General features: G+C 36.4%; 6 protein-coding genes and 2 pseudogenes across 9 annotated transcripts; 6 read left to right on the top strand and 2 right to left on the bottom strand.

Annotated features, from left to right (window-relative positions):
• Window positions 1–874: 874 nt before the first annotated feature.
• On the top strand, window positions 875–5,363 carry LOC106295293 (peroxisome biogenesis protein 6-like). Its single transcript, XM_013731154.1, is given in 18 exon segments — window positions 875–1,163; window positions 1,165–1,195; window positions 1,323–1,523; window positions 1,526–1,742; window positions 1,745–1,893; window positions 1,963–2,206; window positions 2,295–2,436; window positions 2,586–2,769; window positions 2,946–3,134; window positions 3,245–3,526; window positions 3,637–3,795; window positions 3,892–3,945; window positions 3,947–4,015; window positions 4,105–4,376; window positions 4,459–4,603; window positions 4,707–4,728; window positions 4,731–4,789; window positions 4,937–5,363. Coding segments are annotated over 18 exon segments (2,730 nt in total). The 5' UTR covers window positions 875–942; the 3' UTR covers window positions 5,027–5,363.
• A 335-nt stretch (window positions 5,364–5,698) lies between these two features.
• Window positions 5,699–9,882, top strand: LOC106295294. The gene is made up of 9 exons (XM_013731155.1): window positions 5,699–5,739; window positions 5,826–5,898; window positions 5,985–6,068; window positions 6,149–6,502; window positions 6,605–8,158; window positions 8,237–8,376; window positions 8,578–8,738; window positions 8,926–9,086; window positions 9,365–9,882. The coding sequence occupies exons 1-9, from the start codon at window positions 5,699–5,701 to the stop codon at window positions 9,566–9,568; spliced, it is 2,772 nt and encodes a 923-aa protein (XP_013586609.1). The 3' UTR covers window positions 9,569–9,882.
• A 10-nt stretch (window positions 9,883–9,892) lies between these two features.
• Window positions 9,893–12,862, bottom strand: LOC106295292 (cullin-1-like). 2 transcript variants are annotated; one of them, XM_013731152.1, is made up of 9 exons: window positions 12,626–12,862; window positions 12,311–12,544; window positions 11,458–12,216; window positions 11,334–11,389; window positions 11,061–11,184; window positions 10,690–10,989; window positions 10,397–10,615; window positions 10,154–10,327; window positions 9,893–10,065 (listed from the first exon to the last, which is right to left on the bottom strand). In XM_013731152.1, exons 1-9 carry the CDS (start codon window positions 12,860–12,862, stop codon window positions 9,964–9,966), a joined length of 2,205 nt encoding a protein of 734 aa, XP_013586606.1. In that variant the 3' UTR covers window positions 9,893–9,963. The 2 variants fall into 2 exon arrangements, with proteins under 2 accessions (XP_013586606.1, XP_013586607.1); XM_013731153.1 differs by having other exon boundaries at window positions 10,690–10,991; window positions 11,135–11,184.
• A 1,014-nt stretch (window positions 12,863–13,876) lies between these two features.
• Window positions 13,877–16,845, bottom strand: LOC106293749 (annotated as a pseudogene).
• A 1,998-nt stretch (window positions 16,846–18,843) lies between these two features.
• On the top strand, window positions 18,844–20,308 carry LOC106292707 (glutathione S-transferase F4). Of its 2 annotated transcripts, none has more exons than XM_013728350.1 (4): window positions 18,844–18,937; window positions 19,071–19,213; window positions 19,502–19,550; window positions 19,660–20,308. In XM_013728350.1, exons 1-4 carry the CDS (start codon window positions 18,844–18,846, stop codon window positions 20,127–20,129), a joined length of 756 nt encoding a protein of 251 aa, XP_013583804.1. In that variant the 3' UTR covers window positions 20,130–20,308. The 2 variants fall into 2 exon arrangements, with proteins under 2 accessions (XP_013583804.1, XP_013583803.1); XM_013728349.1 differs by having other exon boundaries at window positions 19,065–19,213.
• A 467-nt stretch (window positions 20,309–20,775) lies between these two features.
• On the top strand, window positions 20,776–22,002 carry LOC106294187 (annotated as a pseudogene).
• Window positions 22,003–22,798: 796 nt separating this feature from the next.
• On the top strand, window positions 22,799–24,128 carry LOC106294072 (glutathione S-transferase F5-like). 2 transcript variants are annotated; one of them, XM_013729689.1, is made up of 4 exons: window positions 22,799–22,930; window positions 23,105–23,247; window positions 23,529–23,577; window positions 23,662–24,128. In XM_013729689.1, exons 1-4 carry the CDS (start codon window positions 22,843–22,845, stop codon window positions 24,126–24,128), a joined length of 747 nt encoding a protein of 248 aa, XP_013585143.1. In that variant the 5' UTR covers window positions 22,799–22,842. The 2 variants fall into 2 exon arrangements, with proteins under 2 accessions (XP_013585143.1, XP_013585142.1); XM_013729688.1 differs by having other exon boundaries at window positions 22,825–22,930; window positions 23,099–23,247.
• Window positions 24,129–24,608: 480 nt separating this feature from the next.
• LOC106293419 (glutathione S-transferase F6-like) lies at window positions 24,609–25,892 on the top strand. Its single transcript, XM_013729099.1, has 3 exons — window positions 24,609–24,914; window positions 25,012–25,060; window positions 25,290–25,892. Exons 1-3 carry the CDS (start codon window positions 24,765–24,767, stop codon window positions 25,721–25,723), a joined length of 633 nt encoding a protein of 210 aa, XP_013584553.1. The 5' UTR covers window positions 24,609–24,764; the 3' UTR covers window positions 25,724–25,892.
• Window positions 25,893–26,109: the final 217 nt, after the last annotated feature.

Genomic DNA, 26,109 nt, shown 5'->3' with positions numbered 1-26,109 from the left:
TTTTTTTTTTTTTTTTTTTTGGTTAAAATACAATAGCCAAGTATTGACATATAGAAAAAGAATATTTTTGGAGGTTTGAGATAAAGTATATTTAAACGTTTCTAGCAACAAATATATATTGAAACGTTTTAGATAAAGTAAATATTCAGTGTTGGATTTTACGTTGCAGTTTTTTTTTTTGTATATAAATCTAACTGTGGAATGATCTTGACAAAAAAAAAAAAATCTAACTATAGAATGATGTATTTGCATGTGAATTATTTAGTGAGGCCAAGCTTTAAGAATGCAATTTTTATAAGCATGTGTATTTTATAATTCAATTTTTCGTATATAAATCTAACTAGAATGATGTACCTGCATGTGAATTATATTGAGACCAAGCTTTAAGCTCACTCCATGCTTTTAACATTGAATATATATTGTTTACGTGTGGTCCAGAAAAACTAAGGGCCTTTCTTGCTTTGGTCAAATAAAGAAATAGAAAGCTGTAGTGATTCCTAGTGATTACACCTAATGAGATTTACACTTAGCTTTAAGGCTGTTTATGTAATGATGTTAATAGGCTGATCGAAAAATTCTTGAGCCCCTCAAAACCTATCATTTTATATTTATGGTAATTATGATACTATATGATGGATTGAGATACATATGAGAAGCTTTTTTTTGTGAGTTTGATTGTGTAAAGGTTGACTAATAAGAAATTAGTGGCTAATTACTAAATTACAGAGAAAAAGGGTTGGTTCTGAACCAGAGTATATTAATAAGGGTCGAAAATGTAATTTTGACAAAAGATTTGGACTCAAAATGCAAATATGTTGCCGCGTCATCTTCTCAGCATCACCTGATCCTCCTCCTCCTCGGTTCGCGTCTTTGATTCAAAGCTTCTAAAATGGATAATTAGGGATTTTTCAAAATTTCTGAATTCGATTCGATTCCGTTGCAATGGTGGAGAGACGGAGTCCTCTCGTTCTCTCATCCACCAGAGCCACACTCCGCTCAGTGCTCAATTCTCTTCAACCCGTCGCTTCCGGCGGCGCCCGAGCTTCGAATAGCGACGGGATTAGGTTGCCAGCTGGCATTCTCAGGTGGCAACGGGACGGAGTAAATGATTCCGATTCAAAGTTTGATTCTTTCGATGACTCAGCATTGGTTGGACTCTCGACTCAAGAGACTTTCCATCAACGCCGGCTCTTTGGTAAAGTTCTTATCTTTCTTCACTCACTGACTTACATAAAGAGAAAAAGATTGATACTTTATTGTTTGTATATATATGTTGAATTGAGTTTCGATGTTTGACATTGAGTAGTATTCAATAATGCAAGGTTGTTATCAACAACATCGACATAGGCATCCAACGGATCGCGCAAGTCGTTGTACTTGATCCTCCTCCCAAGACGACGACGTTGGATGATGCCTCTCTCGTTTTGGACTCTCTCCATACAATGCTTGTCTTTCCTACTTACGATTTGATGATGATGACTCAGCAGTTACTAGCTCAAGAGGTTGCTTACGTGTCTCCGATGTTTTAGCTTTTAATCTCGGCTTGCACGTGTCTTGCCTGAAGTCCCTCGTCCATCGAGGGAACGAGGTCTTGGAGAAGTATTTTGTTGCTAAATTCGACGAAGGGGAATCTGCGGTGGGTGGCTCTAAGATTGGTTTGGAGTTGGAACCTGTGTCTGAAGCTCCGGGGTATGCATCGCATCTGAGGGTTTCGTTTGTTAAGATCCCGGAGTGTGGTACCATTCTGTGTTGCATAAGTATTTTGGAACTGATAGGCAGATGTCAAGAGGGGGTGTGTTTCGCGTTTACATTGACTGGAACTGTGGTTCAAGCATTTGTATTCCATGTAGTGGAAGGTTATGCTCCAAAAGCGAGGACTATATATATTTCAAGGTAAACTTTTGTTTTTTTTTTCTGCCAGAAAAAGGCAGAATTTACTGAGCGACTAGTTCTCATGCTCAGGTTATTGCGATGGAACCATCTAATGAGAGGTTTCTTCGAGTCAATCACTACCAAACCGCTCTTGTACTTGGAGGAACGGTCTCTTCTGGTCTTCCACCGGATTTGCTGGTTTCTAGATCAAAGGTCCCTATGCCTTTGCAGGAGGACGCAGTAAATGTTTTGGCGTCGGTGCTTTCTCCACCTCTCTGCCCATCAGCACTCTCCTTAAAGCTCAGGTTTGCTGTTTTACTACATGGCCTGCCTGGTACATTTTCGTTCTTCAAATGGCCTGCCGTGATATGGGGGAAGTATTCATATCTTTTTAATGCTTTTTGCATATAGATTGTGTCAAGGGTGCGGGAAGCGAATTGTTGTTAACTATGTTGCTAGGAGGTTGGGCCTGCATGTAGTTGAATATAGCTGCCACAGTTTATTATCATCATCTGAAAGGAAGACGTCTACTGCTCTGGCACAGACTTTTAATATGGCACGAAGGTAAATAAGAATAATTTTTATATCTTTTATTTCTTTCAGATATTCATTATCCATAATCCTATATGATATGCATTTAGTAAATCACTGTGCAGTTTCTGGGATTGTAGCCTTATCCAACTTGGCGAATGCCTTTGTATTCATTGTCACAGGTTTAGACCAACGATACTTCTGCTCCGCCATTTCGATGTTTTTAAAAATCTGGGATCTCAGGATGGCTCCCAGGGGGATCGAGTTGGCGTAGCCTCGGAGATTGCATCGGTTATTAGGGAACTCACTGAGCCAGTTTCTAATGGTGAATACAGTTCCATGGAAGAAGAATCGAATGACAATTCCGTAAGTTTTGCATTTCTTTCCTTTGTTATCCATTGCATGTTGCACAGTTTCACTTAAGTTCACTCTTCATTTTACTAAATGGCTGTAGCTAAGGCCACAAATAACTCGCAATGATTTTAAAAATTGGCTGTAACAAGTAAAGAAGAGATTCCATATCTGAAAATCTGCTAATGCAGTCTGTAGATGAAGTTGGGAAGTTTAGGGGACACCAGGTGTTGTTAATTGCATCTACTGAAAGCACTGAAGGTCTCTCTCCGACAATCAGGCGTTGCTTTAGCCATGAGATACGGATGGGTTCTCTAAATGACGAACAGAGATCTGAGATGCTGTCTCAGTCACTCCAAGGTGTTTCTCAGCTCCTTAATGTATGTGAGTACAATGCACTTAAATTAAGTTATTTATAATGTTATAACTTTGTTTGAACTATAGTTCATAACTTCAAAGCTTAATGCACAGATAATGCCATTTTTTGTAGACCAGCTCAGATGAATTTGTGAAAGAATTAGTTGGGCAGACTTCTGGTTTCCTACCTCGGGACTTGCTTGCTCTTGTAGCTGATGCTGGTGCCAACTTATTCAACAGTAAAGAGTCCGAGACTGAAAAGATGAATTCTCTGTCGGGTGATCCTGTTGGAGATGATGTAGACCAGTCAAGTCAATTAGATAAGAGCAATGAGACATTAACACCTAAGGCAGACTTCACAAAAGCTTTGGATCGATCAAAGAAAAGAAATGCATCAGCCCTTGGTGCTCCTAAGGTAACAATAGCACAGTTATTTTCTGTGGTGTTTTTTTTTTTCATTCTTGCTTTCTTGTTTATGAGACAGCTTTGCATATTTTTACTTAAAAGGCTTATTTGCGTTCTCAGGTTCCAAATGTGAAATGGGATGATGTTGGTGGGCTTGAGGATGTGAAGACTTCGATATTGGACACAGTTCAGTTACCTCTCCTGCATAAAGATTTATTCTCATCTGGACTACGTAAACGTTCTGGTGTACTTCTCTATGGCCCTCCAGGAACAGGGAAAGTAAGTAAGCTGTTTTGTCTTGGTGACTTTTTAGCATCTCTTAATATGTCTGTTTTCTGGCAGTTATATTGATCGTTTCATTATTTAAATATGTAGACTTTACTTGCAAAAGCTGTGGCGACAGAGTGCTCTTTAAATTTCCTGAGCGTAAAAAGGTCCAGAGTTAATCAACATGTATATTGGCGAGTCAGAGAAAAATGTTCGAGATATATTCGAAAAGGTATTGAATCTTTCCTCCTCCCTTGAAGAAGAAGCGTATTGAATCTCTGGTCCCATTTCTCTTGAGTGATTGAACTGGTGTTGTGGCAGGCGAGATCAGCACGGCCGTGTGTGATCTTCTTTGATGAGCTTGATTCACTTGCTCCAGCTCGAGGTGCTTCTGGTGATTCAGGGGGAGTCATGGACCGAGTGGTCTCTCAGATGCTTGCAGAGATTGATGGACTCAGCGATTCTTCCCAGGATCTGTTTATTATAGGAGCAAACAACAGACCTGACCTGATTGATCCAGCTCTTCTACGACCTGGCAGATTCGACAAACTTCTTTATGTCGGAGTCAACGCTGATGCGACTTACATAGAAAGGTTTCAGCACCTAAACAATCAAAGCCTTGAGTTTTTATCCAGCAACAGAAACAAAAATTTCATCTGATCCTTGTTGTTACAGGGTCCTAAAAGCACTGACGCGGAAGTTTAAGCTAAGTGAAGATGTATCGCTTTATTCAGTAGCAAAGAAGTGTCCCTCGACGTTCACTGGCGCTGATATGTACGCATTGTGTGCGGATGCTTGGTTTCAGGCAGCTAAGCGAAAGGTGAGAAAGAGAGGATTAACACTTTTTAAAGACTGTACATAAATAAGCCTCTAGTCTTATCGAAACAATGTTCAATCTCTGCTTCCGTGGCAAATTTCTACAGGTCTTGAACTCAGATTCAGAGGAGTGTCTCTTCCAGAAGACGATCCAGATTCTGTTGTTGTAGAGTATGTGGATTTTATAAAGGTACAACCTTTTTTTAACTCTTATCTACTCTAAAAGAGCTTGAGAACTGAGTTTTTTCAACACATTGCATCAGACAAAAGTCTGTTTCTCTGCTTCTTGAGAAATCTCTATATAGTTTCTAAACATTCTTCTTACTTTTGTTTGTAGGCGATGGATCAGCTTTCGCCATCACTCTCCATAAGTGAACTGAAGAAGTATGAGGCGCTTCGAGACCAATTTGAAGGCCGTTCCAGCTAAAACTCCTCAAGTCATATTAGCAACGAAAAAAAAAAAAAAAGTAGCATACAGATTACAGAGCTAAAACCTTCCATGTACATATGACATTAGCACAATAATAAAAACCTTTTTGATTTGGGTCAGAGAATCTTAATTGGTTCCAAATTTGTTGTAGACAGCATATCCTTTTCACAAGGAGATTATTAAGACAAATCCTATTTATAGTTGGTCGGAAAGAACCAACTTTTTAAACGCTGACATCATCAACGTCACATGGAAGTTTGCTTTGTTTGTGGAAGCTGGTCCGAACTCGTTTAGATGAATTATTTGTGTGTTTTGAGTAAATTCTCTTCTTTTTTTTTTATTAAATTTGTTGGAGAAAATAGCGACAAAGAGAGAATGAGGAGGAATCTGAAAACTCAAATTTTGAATTTCTGAAACCAAAGTGGGGAATCTCGTTTCCATCTTTGCAAGTTTTTCTTTTTTTTTTGCATCTCCAGATTCTTCAGGTGAGCTCCAAATTCGTATGATTGGAAGATTTGGCTTCTGCGATTTGGGTCGGATAAAGGTTGGGTTTTTAGATGATTTCGGTGAGCAACAGCTCTGCGAGAAACGAAATAGGGATAGGGTTTGGTGGAACTGAGGAAGAAATGATGGAAGACAGCGACTTTGAGGAAGATAGCATTCATTCCTATGTTTCTTGCGTTGACCCTGATGTTGCTCTCTCTTATATTGTAATGACCTCTTCCTCTTAACCTCTTTGTTGGTTTTCAACTACTACTTAGACATAAACCCCTTTGATTTTTTTTTTCTTTTAAAGGATGAGAAGCTCGAGAATGTATTGGGACATTTTCAGAAGGATTTTGAAGGTGGAGTTTCTGCTGAGAATTTGGGTAATGTTCCTTTCTTATGCTTTACTTGCCTTTGAGGGTATTCATTCCCTTTTAACACCATCTCTCATATATGTATAGGTGCAAAGTATGGTGGTTATGGTTCGTTTTTGTCTATGTATCAAAGATCTCCTCTTTGTAAGAGTCCACCACCACAAGCTCAACACCAGGTGGTAAGGAGCCACTCAATCTTCAGATAGACATTTAGTGAATGCATTTTTTTTGTTTATTAAGAGGTCAACCTATTTTATAGGTGAGTGGATCTAAATGCTCAGCTTCATCGGCTGCACCCCAAGTATCAGTATCTGGTTCCACCTCTAAAGCTCTTCCTGCGTCCGATGTTTTGGTCAATTTGAAAAAACCTGATAGCAAACAAAAACCTGTCACTAAACCTTCTTCTTCTTTTTCTGCTCCGGTGAATCATAAGACATTCAGACTCCGTATAAAAGTTGGTTCAAGTGACCTCTCCTCACCTAAAAACGTTTCAACCTATGATAGTAAACAAGGCCTCAATATGCCACCATCAACCTCGCGGGTGAATTGCCTCTCTGAAGTTGAAGAACGGTTGCTAAATGGGATTCATGATTCGCCGACCAAAATTCTTATGGTAAAATATTATTTTTTTACCTTTTTATGTTTCTTTGTTCTGTCCATGAAAATTGAAGAATGATGAAGATGAGTTTTGTTTGTGATGCATTCCTTGGTGTAGGCTATGGTGTCGTTCCCTTTGCATAAAGATCAGCTTTTATCACCTCTCTCTGTTGATCTTATTCAGTTGGGAAAGAAAGAAAAGATCATGACAGATGCTGGATATGTTTATGTCAACAAGTCAGACTCAAAGCCTGCACTGGAAAAGGTTAGTAAGAGTGAGACAAGGAATGAAGACCAAATTTTGAAGTCAGAGCTGCCTGAAGCACATAAGTCACAAAAAGGTTCAAGCAGGAATAGTTTGAGAGGCAAGGATACTGCTGTAAATATAAGTAATACGGCTGTAGTAGATAAATATCAAGAAGATATTGGAGGATCCGAAGATGTGTGTGAAGGATTCTTTGGTGATTCAGGAGAATCAGAAGAACAAGAGCAAAGTAGCCTGGTTTTTGAAGCTAAGAAAGAAAAGCTTTCAGAAGAAAATGCATTTAAGGAGAGTTTAGACAGTGTTCAAAGTGATGAAGAGGCATGTAAGCTTCTTCCTTTGGGAGTGGGACCTGAAAGAGAACTTTCTGGGACTTGTAAGAAACCAAAGACTGGAAAATCACGTTTCTCTTCTGTAGATCAACCTGGCTCCAACAAAACTCTGGACGGTGTAAATAAAACTATGATCACTCAAGCCTCAGGCCATAAAGTGAAGGATATTGCTAAGGCTTACTCGCATGATAGACATGAAGACAGAAAGAGGAAACAGGAGGAAAACAAAGTAAGTGGAGATTGTATGAGAGAAGCTGCAGTAATGGAGTCAAGTGGAGAGAAAGTTAGAAAGAAAAAGAGGCTTAAGGGTTCAAGTTGTGATGTAAAAGAGTTGCCTTCCAGTAATGAAAGTTGTGATAGGGACAGAGGACGTAGTCAGGAAAATGGTAGAGATAGTGAAATGATCAAAACTAGTGTCCACGAAGCTAAAGGTTCGCTAGTTGACTCACCAGCTCCTTCAGCCTTAGACCCACGTGAGCTTAAACCAGGAAGAAACTCAGAAGGGGATGAACACCATGATACTGAATCTAGTGCTGGTGATACGTTAAAAAGATGCCGAGATGGTGAAGGTTATAGCACTATGGATAACCCAGGGACAACAAAGGAGGTTGCACAAAGTTCCAAGGACACTGCTGTTGAAGTAAAGACAAAAGAAAGTAGAAGCAAGAAAAGACCTACTAGAAAAGTGTCTACGGAGAGTAATAAAGAAGGCTCAAGGGAATATCAAGATCCTGATACTAAGCTAGATACAAATGGTAGTCATTTTCATTCTCCACAGAACTCTGATAGAGCCAAAACTATTCGTGGGAAGAGCAACCACTTGGAAGTGATCGCTGAGAAATTAAAGAATAAACCATCTCCACCAGTTGAAGTCTTGGGCCACGGCACTGAGATATCAAATACAAAGGAACACATGATGAGAAATGATAATCACAGTTCACTAAACCAAAAGCAGAATGGAAGTACGCATAAGGATGATGTTGGCTCAAGCCCTTTGAAAAAGGAATCCACGTGTCAGACTGCCTCCAACTCAATCAAAGAGGCTACAGATTTAAAACACATGGCTGATCGTCTTAAGGTTTGGCATATGTTTATGGCAAAATGTTGCAGTGGTTAATGTTTGATGTGGCTTAACGCTGACAGTAAACTTTTGCAGAATGTTGTGTCCAATCAAGAGAGCACTAGTGTTTACTTTCAGGCAGCGCTTAAATTTCTTCATGGTGCTTCTCTTTTGGAGTCCTCTGGTAGCATTGCCAGATCCAATGATATTTATGGCAGCACATCAAAACTTTGCGAGTAAGTTTGGCATTCAGCAAGATCTGACTTTGTGACTTTCTACTATTTTACTGCCTAGAAGAAGCCTTTCACTGTGTTGGTAGTTGTTCATGTTACCCTCTCATCTTCGCTGAGCTTCTGCAATGTGGCTTATAGATATTTCTAGCATGTCAAGATGTGAAAATGTTCTATTGAACCGATATCTTCATGTTATGTTAACAGGTTCTGTGCTCATGAATATGAGAAAAATAAAGATATGGGGGCAGCTGCTCTTGCTTATAAATGTATGGAAGTAGCATATCTGAGGATAACTTATTCCTCCCATGGAAACATAAACAGATACCGGTCTGAGTTGCAAGCAGCTCTGCAAGAGATTCCTTCAGGTATTTTGATAAAGAGCTATATTTTAAATTGTTTCGGTCTGGGAAAATTTATCATAATTTTGAAAAAACTCTTGAATGAATGTATTTAAAACAAATGGCCATCAATGGATTTAGTATGTTGGTTCATATTTTCTTGTGAGCATGATTCTGATGAATTACTTTCCATGTTGTTGGGGGTTTCAAACAGGTGAATCTCCTTCCTTTGCTTCTGATGGTGAAAATCCAAACCAGACACTGGCAGCAGAGAAGGCTGCCTTGTCCAACACTGTGAGGTCATCTCCTAGAGTAACCGGAAATCATGTTCTCTCTTCAGGAAACAACTCCTCTCTTTCACAGCTTTTGGCATTTGTAAGTTCAGTTATGTTTATCTTTACAGAACACCATTTAGCTTCTCTAGTTACCGTATGTGGAAATTTCAACAGGATTTTAGTACACGTAGTTGAGATGGTTGCTTGACTGAGACTTGAGCAACATGAACTGGAATCATCTTCAAATATAGCATCGTATTCAATACCATCTTCATAAAAGAGTAGTGTTGTGTGTGTAAACATCATCATCAGATGCATGAGTGTTCAGTTGCGTTAATGAATGCTTCTTATATACGTATTATATTAATGCTCTTGCAGTCACAAAACGTAAGCTATGCTATGGATGCATCAAGAAAAGCACAGACAGCGTTTGCAATTGCAATTGCAAAGGGAAAATCGTCTGACACTCGATACAGTAGTAATGGCATAGCATCCATCAAAAGGGCTCTTGATTTCGATTTTCAGGACATGGAGAAACTGTTGCGTGTGGTGAGGCTTGCAATGGAATCCATTAACATGTGATTATGAGTTATGATCCCACCTTGTAAAAGTTTAACATCACAGAGACCATACTCACTGCAGAGAAGACAAGGAGGAAGCTGACCGTTGAGTTTTTTGCTTGGAAAATTGAAGACTGTATAAACTTATTTTCACTTATTAAGTGTATAGCGTTAGGACCTTTGAGTGTTGTAGCATATAGTATATACATAGTAATATAGTATAAGACAACTTTAGGAAAGGGTTAATGATAGTCTTCTAAGGACTGGAAGCAAAACAATTCTGGCTTTGTAGCAATTGTTTGTTTAGTTAAAAGGGTTTTTTTTTGTTCGTTTCATTCCAGCATTTTATACATGTAAAGACTTAACAAAAAATTGAAAACCATAACACCTTCTCTGCTCTCTGGAAGGTACTCTGAACTAAGCCACATAATTGAAAATGTGGTGATTTTTTGCATCCCTCTCCAAGTAATCTCTCGTGATCAAATCCTCAATCCGTTTCTTGATCATCTTTATATCAGGCTGCAAAACAAAACAACAACAGCCATTAAGAAGATGTTCTTAATCTCCAAATATTGAAACAACCAACGTGACTATACTTGTTTTTAACCTTGAACATTCGGCTAAGCTGCTCAACACATTGAGAGACCAACTGTTGATGGGGCAACACTTTTCTGCTCTTCATGATCCTCACAATACAAGCATCAATCGCATAGCGTCTATCTTGATCAACATCTTCAACTACTTTCTTCCGTTCATCTATTGGAGGTGGAGGAATAGAGACCTGTTTCACAAACAATCATTAGAAGCTTTTCTTTTTTGATCCGGCAACAATAGCTCTTGTTATATATACCTTGATTCTCCGCATTGTACTGGTGAACTTGGAGTTGAACTCGAAAACATCCGTTGTAGAGATGCTCTTTGAGGCTGGTTCCTTGTTAAGAATCCTGTACTTTGCGCATGAGAGCGAGAGAAGCACCCTTACAAGATCTTCATGGCTGAGGTTTAGTTGCTCAATGATCTCCTGGTAGGTTAGTCTTTCTGTGTTGTTGAATAGACACAACACAACAGCCTGAAAGACAACGAATAAATCAAAACATAATGTTTCACAAACCAAAACAAAAGGAGATATATATATGTATATACCTGGTAGGTAGAAAGGACCAACTCGATTGGTTTAGGATCGAAACTTCCAATAACATGACATGTCCCGTGAGAATAAAGCCACCTGAGCTTCCTCTGATTGGTCTTCGTTCCGTAATAGGACTTGAAAGCTTCAACACACTCGACCATTTCACGTGGTAGGTTGAGGTCGGTGGATGTTTTGTAACTCGGCCAAAAACCTGTGTTGAGAACAGTGACTGCCAAATCAATCCCTCCTGGCTTTGCGGTTAAGCTTCCCTTGAAGCCCTTTTGAAACTCTTTTGCCAGTTGCATATCTGTCACCTATACACAATGTACAAAAAGGTTACTACTAATTAAAAGAAAAAAATAAAAATAATTCGTTTGTAACGAACCATGCCCTCCATCTTAGAAGTATACTGGCCACCCTGTTGTCTTTTGATCTTTGTAATCATAATTGTTTCATGCTCCTTATTAACCTTGTGATGATCAAACAAGAGCCTACGTGCTAGCTTCTTCCTGCAAACAACCACATGGATCTCCTTAGTTAAATCTGAGTTAAAAGCCACTCCAAATACTATCTTGAATAAAATTAAAGCATTAGCGTGAGCCGCAAGATTCAGATGAAAACAAATAAACATTGGAGGCAGAGATGTGTGTTACGTTACCTATAAAACTCGGCGAATAGATCGTTGTCACTAATATAATCAAGCAGCTTAACCACCTGTATAAAATAACTATTAGCATCAAAAGCCAAGAATAAATTGAAACTGAATCGATAGAGATTTTTACATTGTCAACCGTAGCTTCAATAGCTTCATCACTCTTTCCTGACTTCTTCAAGAGACTGTCGCAAAAGTTTGCAAGTAACTCTGCACTAGAGCTTCCACCCACTTTCTTGTTACAGAAGACTTTAAAAGCCTCTTTCAACGCCTTATGAAAGAAGGTGTGGTTCTTGAAACAGTCCAAGACATAGACCATGTACTTCTCGTGCAAGTCGATTATCTTTCCCACAAGCACCTGTGCCTCCACCAAGCTACCATTAGCAGCTGCATCTTGGGCTTGTTTGATAAGTGCATTCCCTTCTCTAGCAACATGAATCCTGAAGGCGTCTGCAACAGGTTCCAACCCTTTGGGAATCGGATGATAAAGCCTGTACATCCTGGAGAGATCATCCACCTTGTCATCTCTCAGCAATGCACTGCAACCTGAGTGCTCTTTCTCTAGAAGATGCTTTGCAACCGATACCAACAACTCCTTCTCCACAATCTCAACTAGTTTGCACTCAGTGCTTGAATGAAGGTAGTGTATGACTCTCTCCTTCTCCTTTCTCAAAGACTCCTCAGACTTTATCATGTATTCAGGGCAAGAACACTCCTGGATCCACCTTGAGGCCTTGCGTGCGTAGTAAGATTCCGTGTCTTCAAGTAAGAACATCTCAAAATCCTCTTTATACTTTTCAATAGTTCCCATCCCACTCTGAACAAAGACATTTAATACATTTTTCACTAGTTCCCTGTCAATCTGTGCCCCCTCACGTTCTTTATCAATCTGCAAAATACAAACCAGGCAGAATCAGAACTACTCAAGACTAAGGTCATCACAGTTCACAGATTCTATTATATATATATATATGTATGCTTACCAGTGCTATAACAACATCTTTGGCATTGACTTGCACCTCAAGGTAAACACGGTCGCGGAAGGACTTCATGGCAACTTCAAGAAGTGACGGGTAGTTTCTTTGTGGAATGAAGAAACGTTCAAGATAGTTGAAGAAGTGGGATAGCCAGTTAACGAAGACTTTGTAATGATCCCACCTACGAGAAAGCTCTCTCAGCAAGTACTCATCATGCTTCTGCTGAACACAAGGCAACACCTAACCACACACACACACATATTATTAAACTGTTTTCTCAAAACATTAAAGAGAGAGAGAAGTCAAAAAAACTCAATATACCGTTTTCTTGGCGTAGTGTTCGACGATGTCGTGGTACTTATTATAAAGCCTCTGAGAGTGATCGTGAGGGTGTTTCTGGATACACATGTTGTAGATTGTTGTGTACAGCTCTAAGTATTGTTTCGGATCAATCCGTGTCTCAGACGTCTCTTCTTCAAGAATCCTTTTCAGCTCGGAAACACCAGCTTCCAAGCACTTGCATCCTTGCTCAAAATCGATGATCGTCTCGCGATACATTTTCTGCGACGAAAGTAACAGAGAAGGAGAATCTTTAGCATCGGTATTGAAACCCTAACACAACGACGACAGGTTACAGTAACGCAAACACTAAGCAAAGAAGCGATCGAGAAACCGTCGTAAACTACTAGATCGGAGTCGTGAACATAAAACGTAAGACGCAAGAAAGGTGCATGGATCAAAGAGTAAAACCCTAATGATCAAAATCTTGACGTACCTGAAGGATTCCAGCGGGGTTTGAGAGAGCTGTGAAGACTGAGAAAGTGAGAGGTGACTGTGTGTATTATTTATAGGGTCCAAGAAGCAGTGAAGCGGTGAATAACTTGAATCGTCAATTTCTTTTTATATATTTTTAAATATACATAAAACCGTATTCATCGCTTGAGACGCACGAAAGGTGGGTGAGTCTTTACGTAAAAGCAAAATATTCCTCGCTTTTGAATTATATATATAATAACTTACTGTATATATATATAAATTTTATTGGGTAATCAGTGAGCTCGTCTTCCGATGTACTGCTTAAAGAAGGTGTTCACTTCAACCTATTCCCTAATTGGAAGCGTGCGGCAGAAGTTAAAAAGCTAGGTGAGATATTGATACATACAGGTTTATAGATGGAGATAATTAATGCCAGATATTAATTATGCATGATGATGTCTCATTTATGAATTTGGTTTATATGATTATTCTTCTTTGCACTAATGTGAGAAGAATATGGAATTTATTAAACGTTGCAGGTTACAAGCTTCATGGCAATCCTTATATATAAACTTATTTCACTTCTCAAGTGTATAGTGTTAGGATCTTTGAGCATATAGTATATACATGGTATAGAGATAGAGATCTTTAGGAAAAGGTAAATACTCTGGCTTTGTAGCAATTGTGACTTGAATTAAAGGTTTTTTTATCCGTTTAATTCCAGCATTTTATACAAGACAACTGAGAGAATGTAAAGACTTGCAAAAAGTTGAATACCATAGCACCTTCTCTACTCTCCTCTAGAAGGTACTCTGAACTAAGCCACATATTTGAAAGTATTGGGGTTTTTGGTGTCCCTCTCTAAGTACTCTCTGCTGATCAACTCCTCAATCCTTTTCTTGATCATCTTTACATCTGGCTGCAAGATAAAACAAAAACAACCAATAAGAAGATGTTCTTAATCTCCAAATATGAAACCAATGTGACCATACACACTCTTGTTTTTGTGTGTTTACCTTGAACATTCTGCTAAGCTGCTCAACACATTTAGAGACTAACTGTTGATGCAGCAACACTTTTCTGCTCTTCATGATCCTCACAATACAAGCATCAATCGCATAGCGTCTATCTTTATCAACGTCTTCAACTACTTTCTTGCGGTCATCCGCTGGAGGAAGAGGCACCTTTTACACAACAATCATTAGTAGCTAGTCTTTTTTCTTTGTTGGAAAGAAGACAATGAATCTTATGCATACATACCTTGATTCTCCTCATTTTATCTGTGAACTTGGTGTTGAGTTCGAAAACATCCGTTGTAGAGATACTCTTTGAGGCTGGTTCCTTGTTAAGAATCTTGTACTTTGAGCATGAGAGTGAATGAAGCACCCTTACAAGATCTTCATGGCTGAGGTTTAGTTGTTCAATGATCTCCTGGTAGGTTAATCTTTCTGTGTTGTTGAATAGACACAGCACAACAGCCTGACAGAAAACAGATAAATAAAAATATATAAGTCACGAGAGAACAAACCAAAAAAACAAAAGGATATATATGTATAAATATATATAGATACCTGGTAGGTAAAAAGGACCAACTCGATTGATTTATGATCAAATCTTCCAATAACATGACATGTTCCCAAAGAATAAATCCAGCTGAGCTTCCTCTTAGTGGTTTTCGATTGATAATATGAGTTGAAAGCGTCAACACACTCGACCATTTCACGTGGTAGATTGAGGTCGGTGGATGTTTTGTAACTCGGCCAAAAACCTGTGTTGAGAACAGTGACTGCCAAATCAATCCCACCTGGTTTAGCTTTTAGATATCCCTCGAAGCCCTTCTGATTTTCTTTGGCCAATTCCATATCAGTCACCTATAAAATGTACAAAAGGTTACTACTAAAACAAAGCAAGGAAAATAAAATAAAATCATTTATAACGAACCATGCCCTCCATCTTAGATGTAAACTGGCCACCATGTTGTCCTTTGAGCTTTGTAAGCATACTTCTTTCATGCTCATCATTAACTTTGCGATCAAACAAGAGTCTACGTGCTAGCTTCTTCCTGCAAACAACCATTAAAGCATTAGCGTGAGCAATAAGATACAAATACACATTGGAGGCGGAGACGTGTTACCTATAAAACTCGGCAAAAAGATCCTTGTCACTATTATAATCAAGCAGATTAACCACCTGTAATCATCATGTAAAAAGAACTATTAGCATTAAAAAGCCAAGAATAAAATGAAACTGATGGACAGAGATTTTTACATTGTCAATCTCAGCTTCAATAGCTTCATCACTCTTTCCTGACTTCTTGAAAAGATTGTCGCAAAAGGTTGCAAGCAACTCTGCACTAGAGCTTCCACCCACTTTCTTGTTACAGAAGATTTCAAAAGCTTCTTTCAACGCCTTATGGAAGAGGGTATGGTTCTTGAAACAGTCCGTGACATAGACCATGTACTTATCGTGTAGGTCTATTATCTTCCCGACAAGGACCTGTCCCTCCACGCTACCAGTAGTAGCTGAGTCTTGGGCTTGTTTGATAAGTGCATTCCCTTCACTAGTAACATGAAGCCTGAAGGCTTCAGCAACAGGTTCCAAACCTTTGGTAATTGGGTTAAAAAGCCTGTATATCCTGGAGAGATCATCCATCTTGTCATCTCTCAGCAACGCACATAGGTGCTCTTTCTCTAGAAGCTGTTTTGCAACCGAAACCAACAATTTTTCCTGCACAATCTCAACTAGTTTGGGCTCGGTGGTTGAGTGAAGGTAGTGAATGACTCTCTCCTTCTCCTTTTTCAAAGACTCCTCAGACTTTATCATGTATTCAGGGCAAGAATCCTCCTGGATCCAGCTTGAGGCCTTGCATGAGTAGTAAGACGCCGTGTCTTCAAGCAAGAACATCTCAAAATCCTTTTCATACCTTTCCATAGTTCCCATCCCACTCTGAACAAAGATGTCTACTATGTTTTTCAGTAGTTCCCTCTCAATCTGTTCTCCCTCACGTTCTTTATGAATCTGTTAAAATACAAACCGTGTTAGCTATAGTTAGATAGATACTCAGTCACAGGTTTCTATATGAAATGAAGAAACGTTCAAGATAGTTGAAGAAGTGGGATAACCACTTAACGAACACTTTGTAATGATCCCACTTCCGAGAAAGCTCTCTCAGCAGATACTCATCCTGCTTCAGCTGAATACAAGGCAACACCTAACCCACACAAAAAATATATATTAAACTTTTTTTTCTCAAACCTTAAAGAGAGAAGTTAAAACTCAATACCGTTTCGTTGGCATAGTGTTCAACAATGTCGTGGTACTTATGATAAAGCCTCTGAGAGTAGTTGTGAGGGTCTTCCTGGTTGCACATATTGTAGATTGTTGTGTATGCCTCTATGTATTGTTCACGATTAAACGGTTTCTCAGACGTCTCTTCTTCAAGAATCCTTGTAAGCTTGGAAACACCAGTTTCCAAGCACTTACATCCTTGCTCATACTCAATGATCGTGTCGCTACACATTTTCTGCGATGAAAGTAATAGAGAACGAGAATCTTTAGCATTGATATTCAAACCCTAACCTTACGCATCACCAACTCAGCGACGATACTCAACCATTGAATCAAAAACAAGCGATTGAGAAACTCTAGATCATAGACGAGATACAGAAGAAATGAGATCCTGTATGGTGCATGATAAATAGTAAAATAGTAAAACCCTAATCAAGATGGTGAACGTACCTGAAGACTCCCAGATCGTATCGTATTCCAAAGGGGGTTTTTGAGAGCTGTGAAGACTGCGAAATTGAGAAATGACTGTGTATTTATAGGGTCCGAAAAGCAGTGAAGCTGTTAAGAATTTGAATCGTCAATTTTTATTTTATTACTTTTTCAATACAAATGACTAAGGAAATAAAAATCTGAAAACTAATGACTAATGAGATATTTTGATGGTAAACGACAATTCGATGGATATGATTTCAGTCACATTAATTGGTGATTGTGTTTTTATAGTAGAGATCCCTAAATTTGTGATTATATTTATTTTTCACGATGTGAATTTATTTTGTTGATAGATAATATAATAATACAAGGATAAGCGCATGTTGAGTTTTATTTGTATATATTATTGACAATTTTTTTATATATTTGATCTTTTTATTTATATATACAATATTTTTTGTTGTTACTGTATAATTTATATCCAATGGACCGAATCAATTTTTATTAAAAAATCGTAAAACTAAACTATAATTAATATATCACAGGTTGATCGAATTGAAAATTAAACAAATTACGACACAAAAACTTTATTTCTTTCACCGAAAACATTTTTGAAAAAAGTGAACAACATTGTTTGCACAGTTAAATTATTTTGACATTTATATTTCATATGGTTTTGAAAGGTTTCAGATCAACCATCGAATTGATACATGTCAATTAATGTTTTTAATCGTATACTTAAGAAAAACTTACATTTTTTTGTAATTTAAAGTCGTTTTAAAAAAATCAAAATATAACATATAAGAAAAACATAACATATAAGGTTTCCTCATTTTTGTAATTTAAAGTCATTGTAAGAAATTCAAAATATAATATATAAGAAAAAAATCTAATTTTTTATTATATGGTTAATGTGATTGTTTAATTTTTTTAATAATATAAAATTAAACAGAAATGAAGAATGATGCAAAAATTGTTATCAAATCTTTATTATTCATAGTCATTAATTATCATATATATATTAATCATATTAGTTAATTCCGTAGATTTTATTTAAAGAAAGAATATATGCTTCTTATATTATAATGTTCCCTAGTAATTGAATTTAGACCAACATGTTTTTCAATTAATTTTTAAACTGTCACGTAAGCTAAATTTGCATCCTAATTAAGTGACACTTAAGCCTGGTATCTTTTTAATTAGTAAAAATTTAAGGTTACAATTTTTTAAATGATTCTCAATTTATATACAGGGGATAATGATTTGATTTACAAAAAAAAAAAGATGATATTTTTGATAGTTTAATGTTTTCAGCTCTTACCAGTTAGTTGTTCAACTCGTTTTAGTTTAAGTATGAACTCTTTGTTGGTTTGATTATTTTCTTGAGCTTTGCTGAATCTCGAAATTAATTCCATATAATTATAGTTTGTGTTAACCTCACGAAACTAAAAAAAGTTAGTATAATCGTTTTTGTACTAAAGTGCTCTTAATTATGTAATGAAACGAAACGAAACGAAACGTAAAGAAGGGTTGAAAAACGGATAGAACATAAAATAATATTATTCCTTCCGTTATAAGTTAATTAAGTGTAGTTTTTGAACTTTTCACACATTAACAAATATGATTTAAAAAATTATATTATACGCTTTAACCAAATACAAAATCTTTTTTTTTTCAATCAAGCCTCTAGAATGGTCCTCATTTTTTTTTTAGTTTATTACAAGCTGATATTAAGAAAATAAAACTTCAAAAAGACTTTATGAAAAACATGAAGTAACTTTCTAATGTTTTTCATCCGGATTTAAAAGACTTTTTATGAAAGAAATGAAGTAGTTTTCTAATGTTTTTCATACTTGGTTTGAACTAGAGTGTAGATCCCTAGTTTGAATCTGTATCACTGGAACAATATTCATCGCTTGAGATACAAGAAAGGTGGTGAGTCTTTACGTGGATGCCAGTAAAAGCAATATGTTCCTCGCTTTTGTATTGCGAAAGAAGGTTCTGAATTATATATATATAATAACTTAACTGTATATATATGTAACTATATCATTGGGTAATCGATGAGCAATACAAGTCATCCCTTCATGGACTGCTTAAAAATGGTGTTCAATCTATTCCCAAATTGGAAGCGTGCGACAGAAGTTAAAAAGCTAGGTAAGATATATCTATATAGGTTTATATATGTAGATGTACTCAGATAAGCATGCATGATTTCTCATTTATGAATTTCGTTTCTATGATTAGTCTTCTTTACACTAAAGAATATGGAATTGATTAAAAGTTGCAGGTTACAAGCTTCATGGTAATCCTTTCTCCACCAACACAAGGCGTGTTCTCGCTGTTCTTCTTGAGAAAGGGCTCTCTTACGAGCCGATTACCGTCGATTTGAAAACCGGTGAACACAAAAAGGATTCTTTCCTCGGTCTCAATGTAAATGCTATCGCCTGTAGATAGATTACTTTTCACTCAAGGCATGCCAGATCTGTTTTATAAGCTAAAATATCATGTGTTAACTTTATCTTTATGCTACACTCTCATGTTCTAACTTTCAACCATGGTTATTACTAATCCACCTGTTTGATCAGGTTTGTGGTAAATCATCTGCATATACATTTAATTTTGTTTGATATAGGTTCAAAATCTTTAATACTCAAGTGATTAGTTACTTGTAACTCAAAGATTTCAAGTTTTATTTTAAACAGTGTATTATTGATGCAGCCTTTTGGTCAAGTCCCAGTTCTTGAAGATGGTAACCTTACGCTCTGTGGTGGGTTAATCTAAATTACGCCCTAATTAACAACATACTGTTAAAATTAATTTGTTTATATTGAAATATTTTTCTTGGAATAATTTCATTTTTAATTTTGTTCTTCTAGAGTCTCGAGCCATCACTCAATACATCGCATATGTTCATAGCTCAAGAGGTACACAACTTCTGAATCTTCAAAGCCACGAGACAATGGCAATACTAACAATGTGGATGGAAATCGAAGCTCACCAGTTTGATCCACTCGCATCGAAACTCACTTGGGAGCTAGTCATTAAGCCTCTGTACGGTCTAGAGACTGACCACATGGTTGTCAAAGAAAACGAGGCTGGTCTAGAGAAGGTTCTAGATGTCTACGAGAAACGACTTGGAGATTCTAGATTCTTGGCTTGTAATACCTTTACTTTGGTTGATCTTCATCACTTACCCAATATACAATTCCTTCTGGGAACCCCAACGAAGAGATTGTTCGAAAATCGACCTAAAGTGCGCAATTGGGTGCATGAGATTACGAGTAGAGAGGCTTGGAAAATGGCTTGTGATCCAGAAAAGTCTTGGTTTGGTAATCAGGGGAAATAAATGAAAGCAAAATAAAACTTGTGTGAGAGTGTGTTGTGTGTTGTGTTTGGGTCTTTGTTTATAATCTTGTGTTGTTTGTCTGTGTGGTAGGGTCTTTTAAGATGCTTTGTATTTGGTTTATTTTTATATCTGATGCATATGAATAAATGATTAATAATTCATGAATTCATGAATTTTTATTGTTGTAGTATCATTGGTAATTTTTCTACCAAATTGCATTATTTCAGAGTTATGTATAATATACCTTCTCTGATATTTTGTTGTTTGGTAAGAATATATACCACAGTGAGAAATTATATTTTTAAATATTTTCATACTGTATAAGTATATTTTTGTTTGGTAAGAATATATACCACAGTGAGAAATAATATTTTTAAATATTTCCATACTGTATAAGTATATTATATTAGATATTCCCAGATTTTTCTATTATGTTAGCCATTGACAATTTGACATATACTTTCAATACTTAATTTTATTTAAAACTAACTAATTAACAAAATTAAATAGAAAAACGTAACTATTATGGTTATGTCCCATTTTAATTAATCGAATATACATATTTCTGAAGCTCTATCTCTATGATATAAATACTATACACCAAATCCATCTCAAGAAAAAAAAAACATTTCAGTGTATAGAGAAGGTAGCAAAAATGAGTTCCTCTAAATCATGATTGTGATCATGTCCATTTCTTATGAAGCATACGCATTAGCTCACAAAGATGGTACTTCATAATAATATCTAGATTTCTGAAATTTTCTACATTGTTTTCCTTTGACGATCAATTCTGAATAACGATTTGCTTGATGGGTTTTATTCTTACTCTTCTTCGTAGTAGTACGTACGTAGTATATAATGAGTTAATATAGGTGCAGGATACAAGATTTATGGCTATCCTTCCTCCCCCAACACTAGGCGCGCCTTGGCTGTACTCCACGAGAAAGGTCTCTCGTTCGATCGCATCACCGTCAACTTGACTACCGGTGACCAGCAGAAGCCAAGTTTTCTACCTATTAATGTAAGTTTTACGGACCGCTCGTTAGATTACTTGTGCTCCAAGATATGTTTAGGTCTAAATTCATGGTCGTCAATCCCTTTTTTATTGATACATATATCTGTTTGGTCGACGTGACTTAGCAAGGAATCATCATCTGAATATCCATCCATAATTAACACAGTTTTCTGCCCTAGAGATCTGTTACTTGTGTTTAAAGTTATGGTAAATCTTAGGTTTTATGTTTAACCATCTGTTTATAATATGCAGCCATTTGGTCAAGTCCCAGTTTTCCTAGACGGACATCTTAAGTTTATTTGTAAGTTTTAAAAGTTTGATTACAACTAACTGATCTGAGGATAAACATTTTTCGATTTTAGTTATTTTGATAGATATTTATTTTCCTCAGAATCCCGAGCCATATCTCTATACATCGAGACTGTTCATAGATCAAGAGGCACAAAACTCCTGAATCACAAAAATTACAAGAAAATGGGAACAGAAACAATGTGGATGTATATCGAATCTTTTGAGTTTGATCCACCCGCATCGATACTCGTTTGGGAGCAAACCATCAAGCCTATGAAGGGTCTAAAGGCGGACTATAAGGTCGTAAATGAAACCGAGAGGAAGCTAGGGAAGGTTCTAGATGTCTACGAAGAACGACTGAAAAACTTGAGATTCTTGGCTAGTAACAGATTCACATTAGCTGATCTTTTTCATCTTCCTAATATAGAATATCTTATGAACACAACTACAAAGAGACTGTTCGAAACCCGGCCTAACGTACACAGGTGGGTGGCTAAGATTACGGCTAGACCGGCTTGGAAGAAAGCTTGTGACGCCAAAGCTTGGTACGATAAGAAGAAGAATTAGTGAAAATTAAGAATTTTATGTGCAAGTGTGCGTGTCTCGTTTGACTGTTTATTTTATTTTAATATTTATAAGCTGGTGTTATGAGCTTATAAGAAGCTTGTTGTATTTGTTATATGTAAGTTTGATGTTATATGAATAAAAGGCAAAACTTCTTTTACTTGGTTTTATTTACACCAGTAGTAATATGGTGAATTTAGGATGAACATGTGTCAATATTAAGAAAAAACAACTAAGGTGTTTATCAAAGAAAAAAAGAAGAAGAAAAAACTAAGGAAAGAAGTTGACAATTACATGTAAAGAATCCACCTAAGACTTTCAAGATTCAACACTTTATTAAAAGAAAAATGATTAATTAGTGAAATAGGATATTTAATTTTATTAAATAAAATCTATGTAGTTGATAAATGTTGAATGTGTGTTCAATTATTAGGTGGAAGAAAAAGAACATAATATAGAGTGTTAAAAATGAAAGTGATCAAATTAAATAAACTTTATTTCTATTTATAGAAAATAAAAATTATTTAATCTATAATCAAATAATTGATTTTAAATAACTAAGATAATATAAAAATATCAAAAATCTTTAGAATGTAACATGTGTGTCGGTGGTCTTCATTAAATAATCTACTTTATCAAATTTCATTATTCAACGTACTCATTATAGTAATTTAACTTTTGAATCTTTTATTCAACATTTCATTGTACATTGTTTAGCTGACCCAATTGAATAGGAAATGTAATTATTATAGTTATGGTCTCTGCCTGGATATATACACCAAATCTATCTCAAGAAATAACATAAAGAATTTGAGTTGAGAGAGAGAGAGAGAGGGTAGCAAAATGAGTTTCTCTAGATTGTTGGTAACGCTTTCTCTCATGATGATGATGTCCATTTCTAATGAACCATTCGCATTAGCTCACAAAGAAGGTAAGCATAATAACACCTAGATTTCTGGTTTTTTAAAGAAAAATATCAGTTGAATGTGATATATAATTCTGTTTGATGTTTCGAAGCAGATTCTCTCAAACCAATAATATTATGAGTTTTATTCTCACTCTTCGTCTTCGTAGTAGTATATGATGAGATAATATAAAGTTGCAGAGTACAAGATATATGGCTTTCCTTACTCCGCCAGCACTTGGCGCGTCTTGGCTGTTCTACATGAGAAAGGTCTCTCTTACTATCCCATCACCGTTAACTTGAGAACCGGCGAGCAGAAGAAGCCAAGTTTTCTCTCTATTAATGTAAGTTTTACCTCTCGTTTGATTGCTTGTGTTTCAAGATACGTTTAGGTGTAAATTTTGGCTTTGATTTCATGATCGTCAATCCCTTTTTTATTGTTACATATATATGTTTGGTCGACTTATAAATAACGGAATCATCGATCTGTATATACATAATTAACATGGTTTTGCTGACAAAAAAAAAAAAGGTTTTCTGCCCTAGAGTAGAGATGAGTTAATTACTTGTGATTACAGTTATGGTACATCTTAGGTTTTATGTTTAACCATCTATTTATATGCAGCCATTTGGTCAAGTCCCAGTTTTACTAGACGGACATCTAAAGTTAACTGGTAAGTTTTGATTACAACTAAACTGATCTCATGATGAACATTCTTTCGATTTTAGTTATTTTGATAGACATTTATTTTCCTCAGAATCCCGAGCCATATCACTATACATCGAGAATACTCATAGATCAAGAGGCTCAAAACTCCTGAATCACAAAAACTACAAGAAAATGGGAATAGAAACAATGTGGATGTATATCGAATCTTTTGAGTTCGATCCACCCGCAACGACACTCACTTTCGAGCAAGCCATCAAGCCTATGACAGGTCTAAAGACGGACTATAAAGTTGTAAATGAAACCGAGCCGCAGCTAGAGAAGGTTCTAGATATCTACGAAGAACGACTGAAAATTTCGAGGTTCTTGGCTGGTAACAGATTCACATTAGCTGATCTTTTTCATCTTCCTAATATAGAGTACCTTATGAACACAACTACAAAGAGACTGTTCGAGAACCGGCCTAACGTACACAGGTGGGTGGCTAAGATTATGGCTAGACCGGCTTGGAGGAAAGCTTGTGACGCCAACGCCTGGTACAATGAGATGGAGAATTAATGAGAACTAATAACTTTGTATGCAAGTGCGTGTGTTATGAGCTTATAAGAAGTTCAATATATGAATAAATGGTAAAACTTATTTAAGTAAATAAGGTTAAACTGATCTTGATAGTGATTAGATCCAATGTGTAAGTAACCAACCATGCGTTTACCTTTCAGTCTATCAAATGAAATATTCGGTTAGACGGAGGAACTCAACAATACACGTGAACCCAACTATACCGGTCAAACTTTGACGAGTAGATAAAAGAGTATTATAGTAGTGGTCGTTATCAACCCCCGGTGGTTGATAATTTCTCTGATTATAATGTTTTATATTAACTTTATTATTTTGACAAAAAAAAAACCATTAACTTAATCCTATAAAGTCTTGTACCAATAGAAACAAAGAATCATATACATTAATCAAACTTACTTATTTCACAATAATCAACTTGACTTTGAATTAATCCTCTGACGAAGAGTATTCAAGTTTGGTGCCGCCGGTTTGGTTTTTGTTTATTCACCAAGTACTCCGTTTTAGTTGTATAAATACACTCTACCGTCTATTTATTTATTTCATCAACCTCAAAGATCTCTCAACTTTTAAATACAAAAAAAAAAAATACAAGAGAAATATTTAAAAAATCAGTCAATGGCAGGAATCAAAGTTTTTGGCCACCCTGCTTCTACAGCCACGAGACGAGTTCTCATCGCTCTGCACGAGAAAAAACTCGACTTCGAGCTTGTTCATATCGACCTCAAAGATGGTGAACACAAGAAAGAGCCTTTCCTCTCCCGCAACGTAAGTATATACTAATATAATATAATATTTCAAGATAAAAAAAGATATATATAGTAATGAGAATCTTGGTCTGAAAATCTTGAAAATTGTTTTGCAGCCTTTTGGTAAAATTCCAGCCTTTGAAGATGGAGACTTCAAGCTTTTCGGTAAACAACTCTTAATTTTTGAATCTTTAGTTTGGTTCACTTCAACTAGACTAAATTCAGATTCGGTTTAGTGTGAAGCAAAAATATATTAATGATCGGTTTATAAATCAAACCGGTTGAATCTATCAGTTTTGGTATCGATGCCTAATCTTGGATAATCTTTGATTTTGTGAAGAAAGCATAAACACTCAAAATTTAAACTGGATTTTTTTCATCTCTCTTTGTGCAGAATCAAGAGCAATTACTCAATACATAGCTCATGAATACGCGGACAAAGGAAACCAACTTCTCTCGCCTGGCTCCAAGAACATGGCAATCTTGGCCATGGGGATGGAAATAGAAGCTCATGAGTTTGACTCAGTTGCTTCAAAGCTTGGTTGGGAACAAATCTTCAAGAACTTCTTTGGTTTGACCACAGACCAAGCTGTTGTTAAAGAAGAAGAGGTTAAGTTAGGCAGAGTGCTTGACAACTACGAAGCTAGGCTTGGTGAGTCTAAGTATTTGGCTTGTGATCACTTCACTTTGGTCGATCTTCACCATATCCCTGTGATTCAGTACTTGCTTGGTACTCCAACTAAGAAGCTCTTTGATGAGCGTCCACATGTCAGAGCTTGGGTTGCTGACATCACTTCTAGGCCTTCTTCTCAGAAGATCCTCCTTTGAGTGGATTTTTTAAATCAAAAATGTTAATCACAAAGACTGAATAAATGTGGGGATGACCTCATTGCTCAATTCCCATAAACTCTGTTTTCTCTGTTCTTTTTTTTCTTTTTTCATGTGTGTACGCTGCTTTTCGGTTTAATGAGATATTGATTTGCATGTAATCTTCAGTTATGAGTCTTGATATATAAAAACAGATTTTTATTTAACAATCATATTTTAAAGTTAGACTTTAACATTTTTCAAAACTGTAACCTAATATTATAATTGTAAGAAAATTAGTGAACTTTTTCAAAATTGTAAGAAGAAAAAATATTTCAAACTAATCATATATATACTAATATAATTGTGCTGAGATCTCGAAGGAGGAAACTGTGATGCTACATGGG

The sequence above is a fragment of the Brassica oleracea genome, chromosome C5, assembly GCF_000695525.1.
Source record: "Brassica oleracea var. oleracea cultivar TO1000 chromosome C5, BOL, whole genome shotgun sequence".
Taxonomy (NCBI): Eukaryota; Viridiplantae; Streptophyta; class Magnoliopsida; order Brassicales; family Brassicaceae; genus Brassica; species Brassica oleracea.
This window is presented reverse-complemented; position numbering and strand designations above follow the sequence as displayed.

What these genes read in the sequence shown, in the direction of transcription:
- LOC106292707 (XM_013728349.1), top strand. Translation starts at nt 18,844, where the DNA reads ATGAGCAATACAAGTCATCCCTTCATGGACTGCTTAAAAATGGTGTTC. An exon ending in ATTCTTTCCTCGGTCTCAAT is followed by an intron (nt 19,214 to 19,501) that starts GTAAATGCTATC and finishes TTATTGATGCAG; the next exon opens with CCTTTTGGTCAAGTCCCAGT. An exon ending in TGGTAACCTTACGCTCTGTG is followed by an intron (nt 19,551 to 19,659) that starts GTGGGTTAATCT and finishes TTGTTCTTCTAG; the next exon opens with AGTCTCGAGCCATCACTCAA.
- LOC106293419 (XM_013729099.1), top strand. Translation starts at nt 24,765, where the DNA reads ATGGCAGGAATCAAAGTTTTTGGCCACCCTGCTTCTACAGCCACGAGA. An exon ending in AGCCTTTCCTCTCCCGCAAC is followed by an intron (nt 24,915 to 25,011) that starts GTAAGTATATAC and finishes ATTGTTTTGCAG; the next exon opens with CCTTTTGGTAAAATTCCAGC. An exon ending in TGGAGACTTCAAGCTTTTCG is followed by an intron (nt 25,061 to 25,289) that starts GTAAACAACTCT and finishes CTCTTTGTGCAG; the next exon opens with AATCAAGAGCAATTACTCAA.
- LOC106295294 (XM_013731155.1), top strand. Translation starts at nt 5,699, where the DNA reads ATGTTTCTTGCGTTGACCCTGATGTTGCTCTCTCTTATATT. An exon ending in AGTTTCTGCTGAGAATTTGG is followed by an intron (nt 5,899 to 5,984) that starts GTAATGTTCCTT and finishes ATAGGTGCAAAG; the next exon opens with TATGGTGGTTATGGTTCGTT. An exon ending in TTTCACAGCTTTTGGCATTT is followed by an intron (nt 9,087 to 9,364) that starts GTAAGTTCAGTT and finishes ATGCTCTTGCAG; the next exon opens with TCACAAAACGTAAGCTATGC.
- LOC106294072 (XM_013729688.1), top strand. Translation starts at nt 22,843, where the DNA reads ATGAGTTTCTCTAGATTGTTGGTAACGCTTTCTCTCATGATGATGATG. An exon ending in CGCATTAGCTCACAAAGAAG is followed by an intron (nt 22,931 to 23,098) that starts GTAAGCATAATA and finishes GATAATATAAAG; the next exon opens with TTGCAGAGTACAAGATATAT. An exon ending in CGGACATCTAAAGTTAACTG is followed by an intron (nt 23,578 to 23,661) that starts GTAAGTTTTGAT and finishes TATTTTCCTCAG; the next exon opens with AATCCCGAGCCATATCACTA.
- LOC106295292 (XM_013731152.1), bottom strand. Translation starts at nt 12,862, where the DNA reads ATGTATCGCGAGACGATCATCGATTTTGAGCAAGGATGCAAGTGCTTG. An exon ending in AAGATGTTGTTATAGCACTG is followed by an intron (nt 12,217 to 12,310) that starts GTAAGCATACAT and finishes TGTATTTTGCAG; the next exon opens with ATTGATAAAGAACGTGAGGG. An exon ending in CTATTCGCCGAGTTTTATAG is followed by an intron (nt 11,185 to 11,333) that starts GTAACGTAACAC and finishes GGTTGTTTGCAG; the next exon opens with GAAGAAGCTAGCACGTAGGC.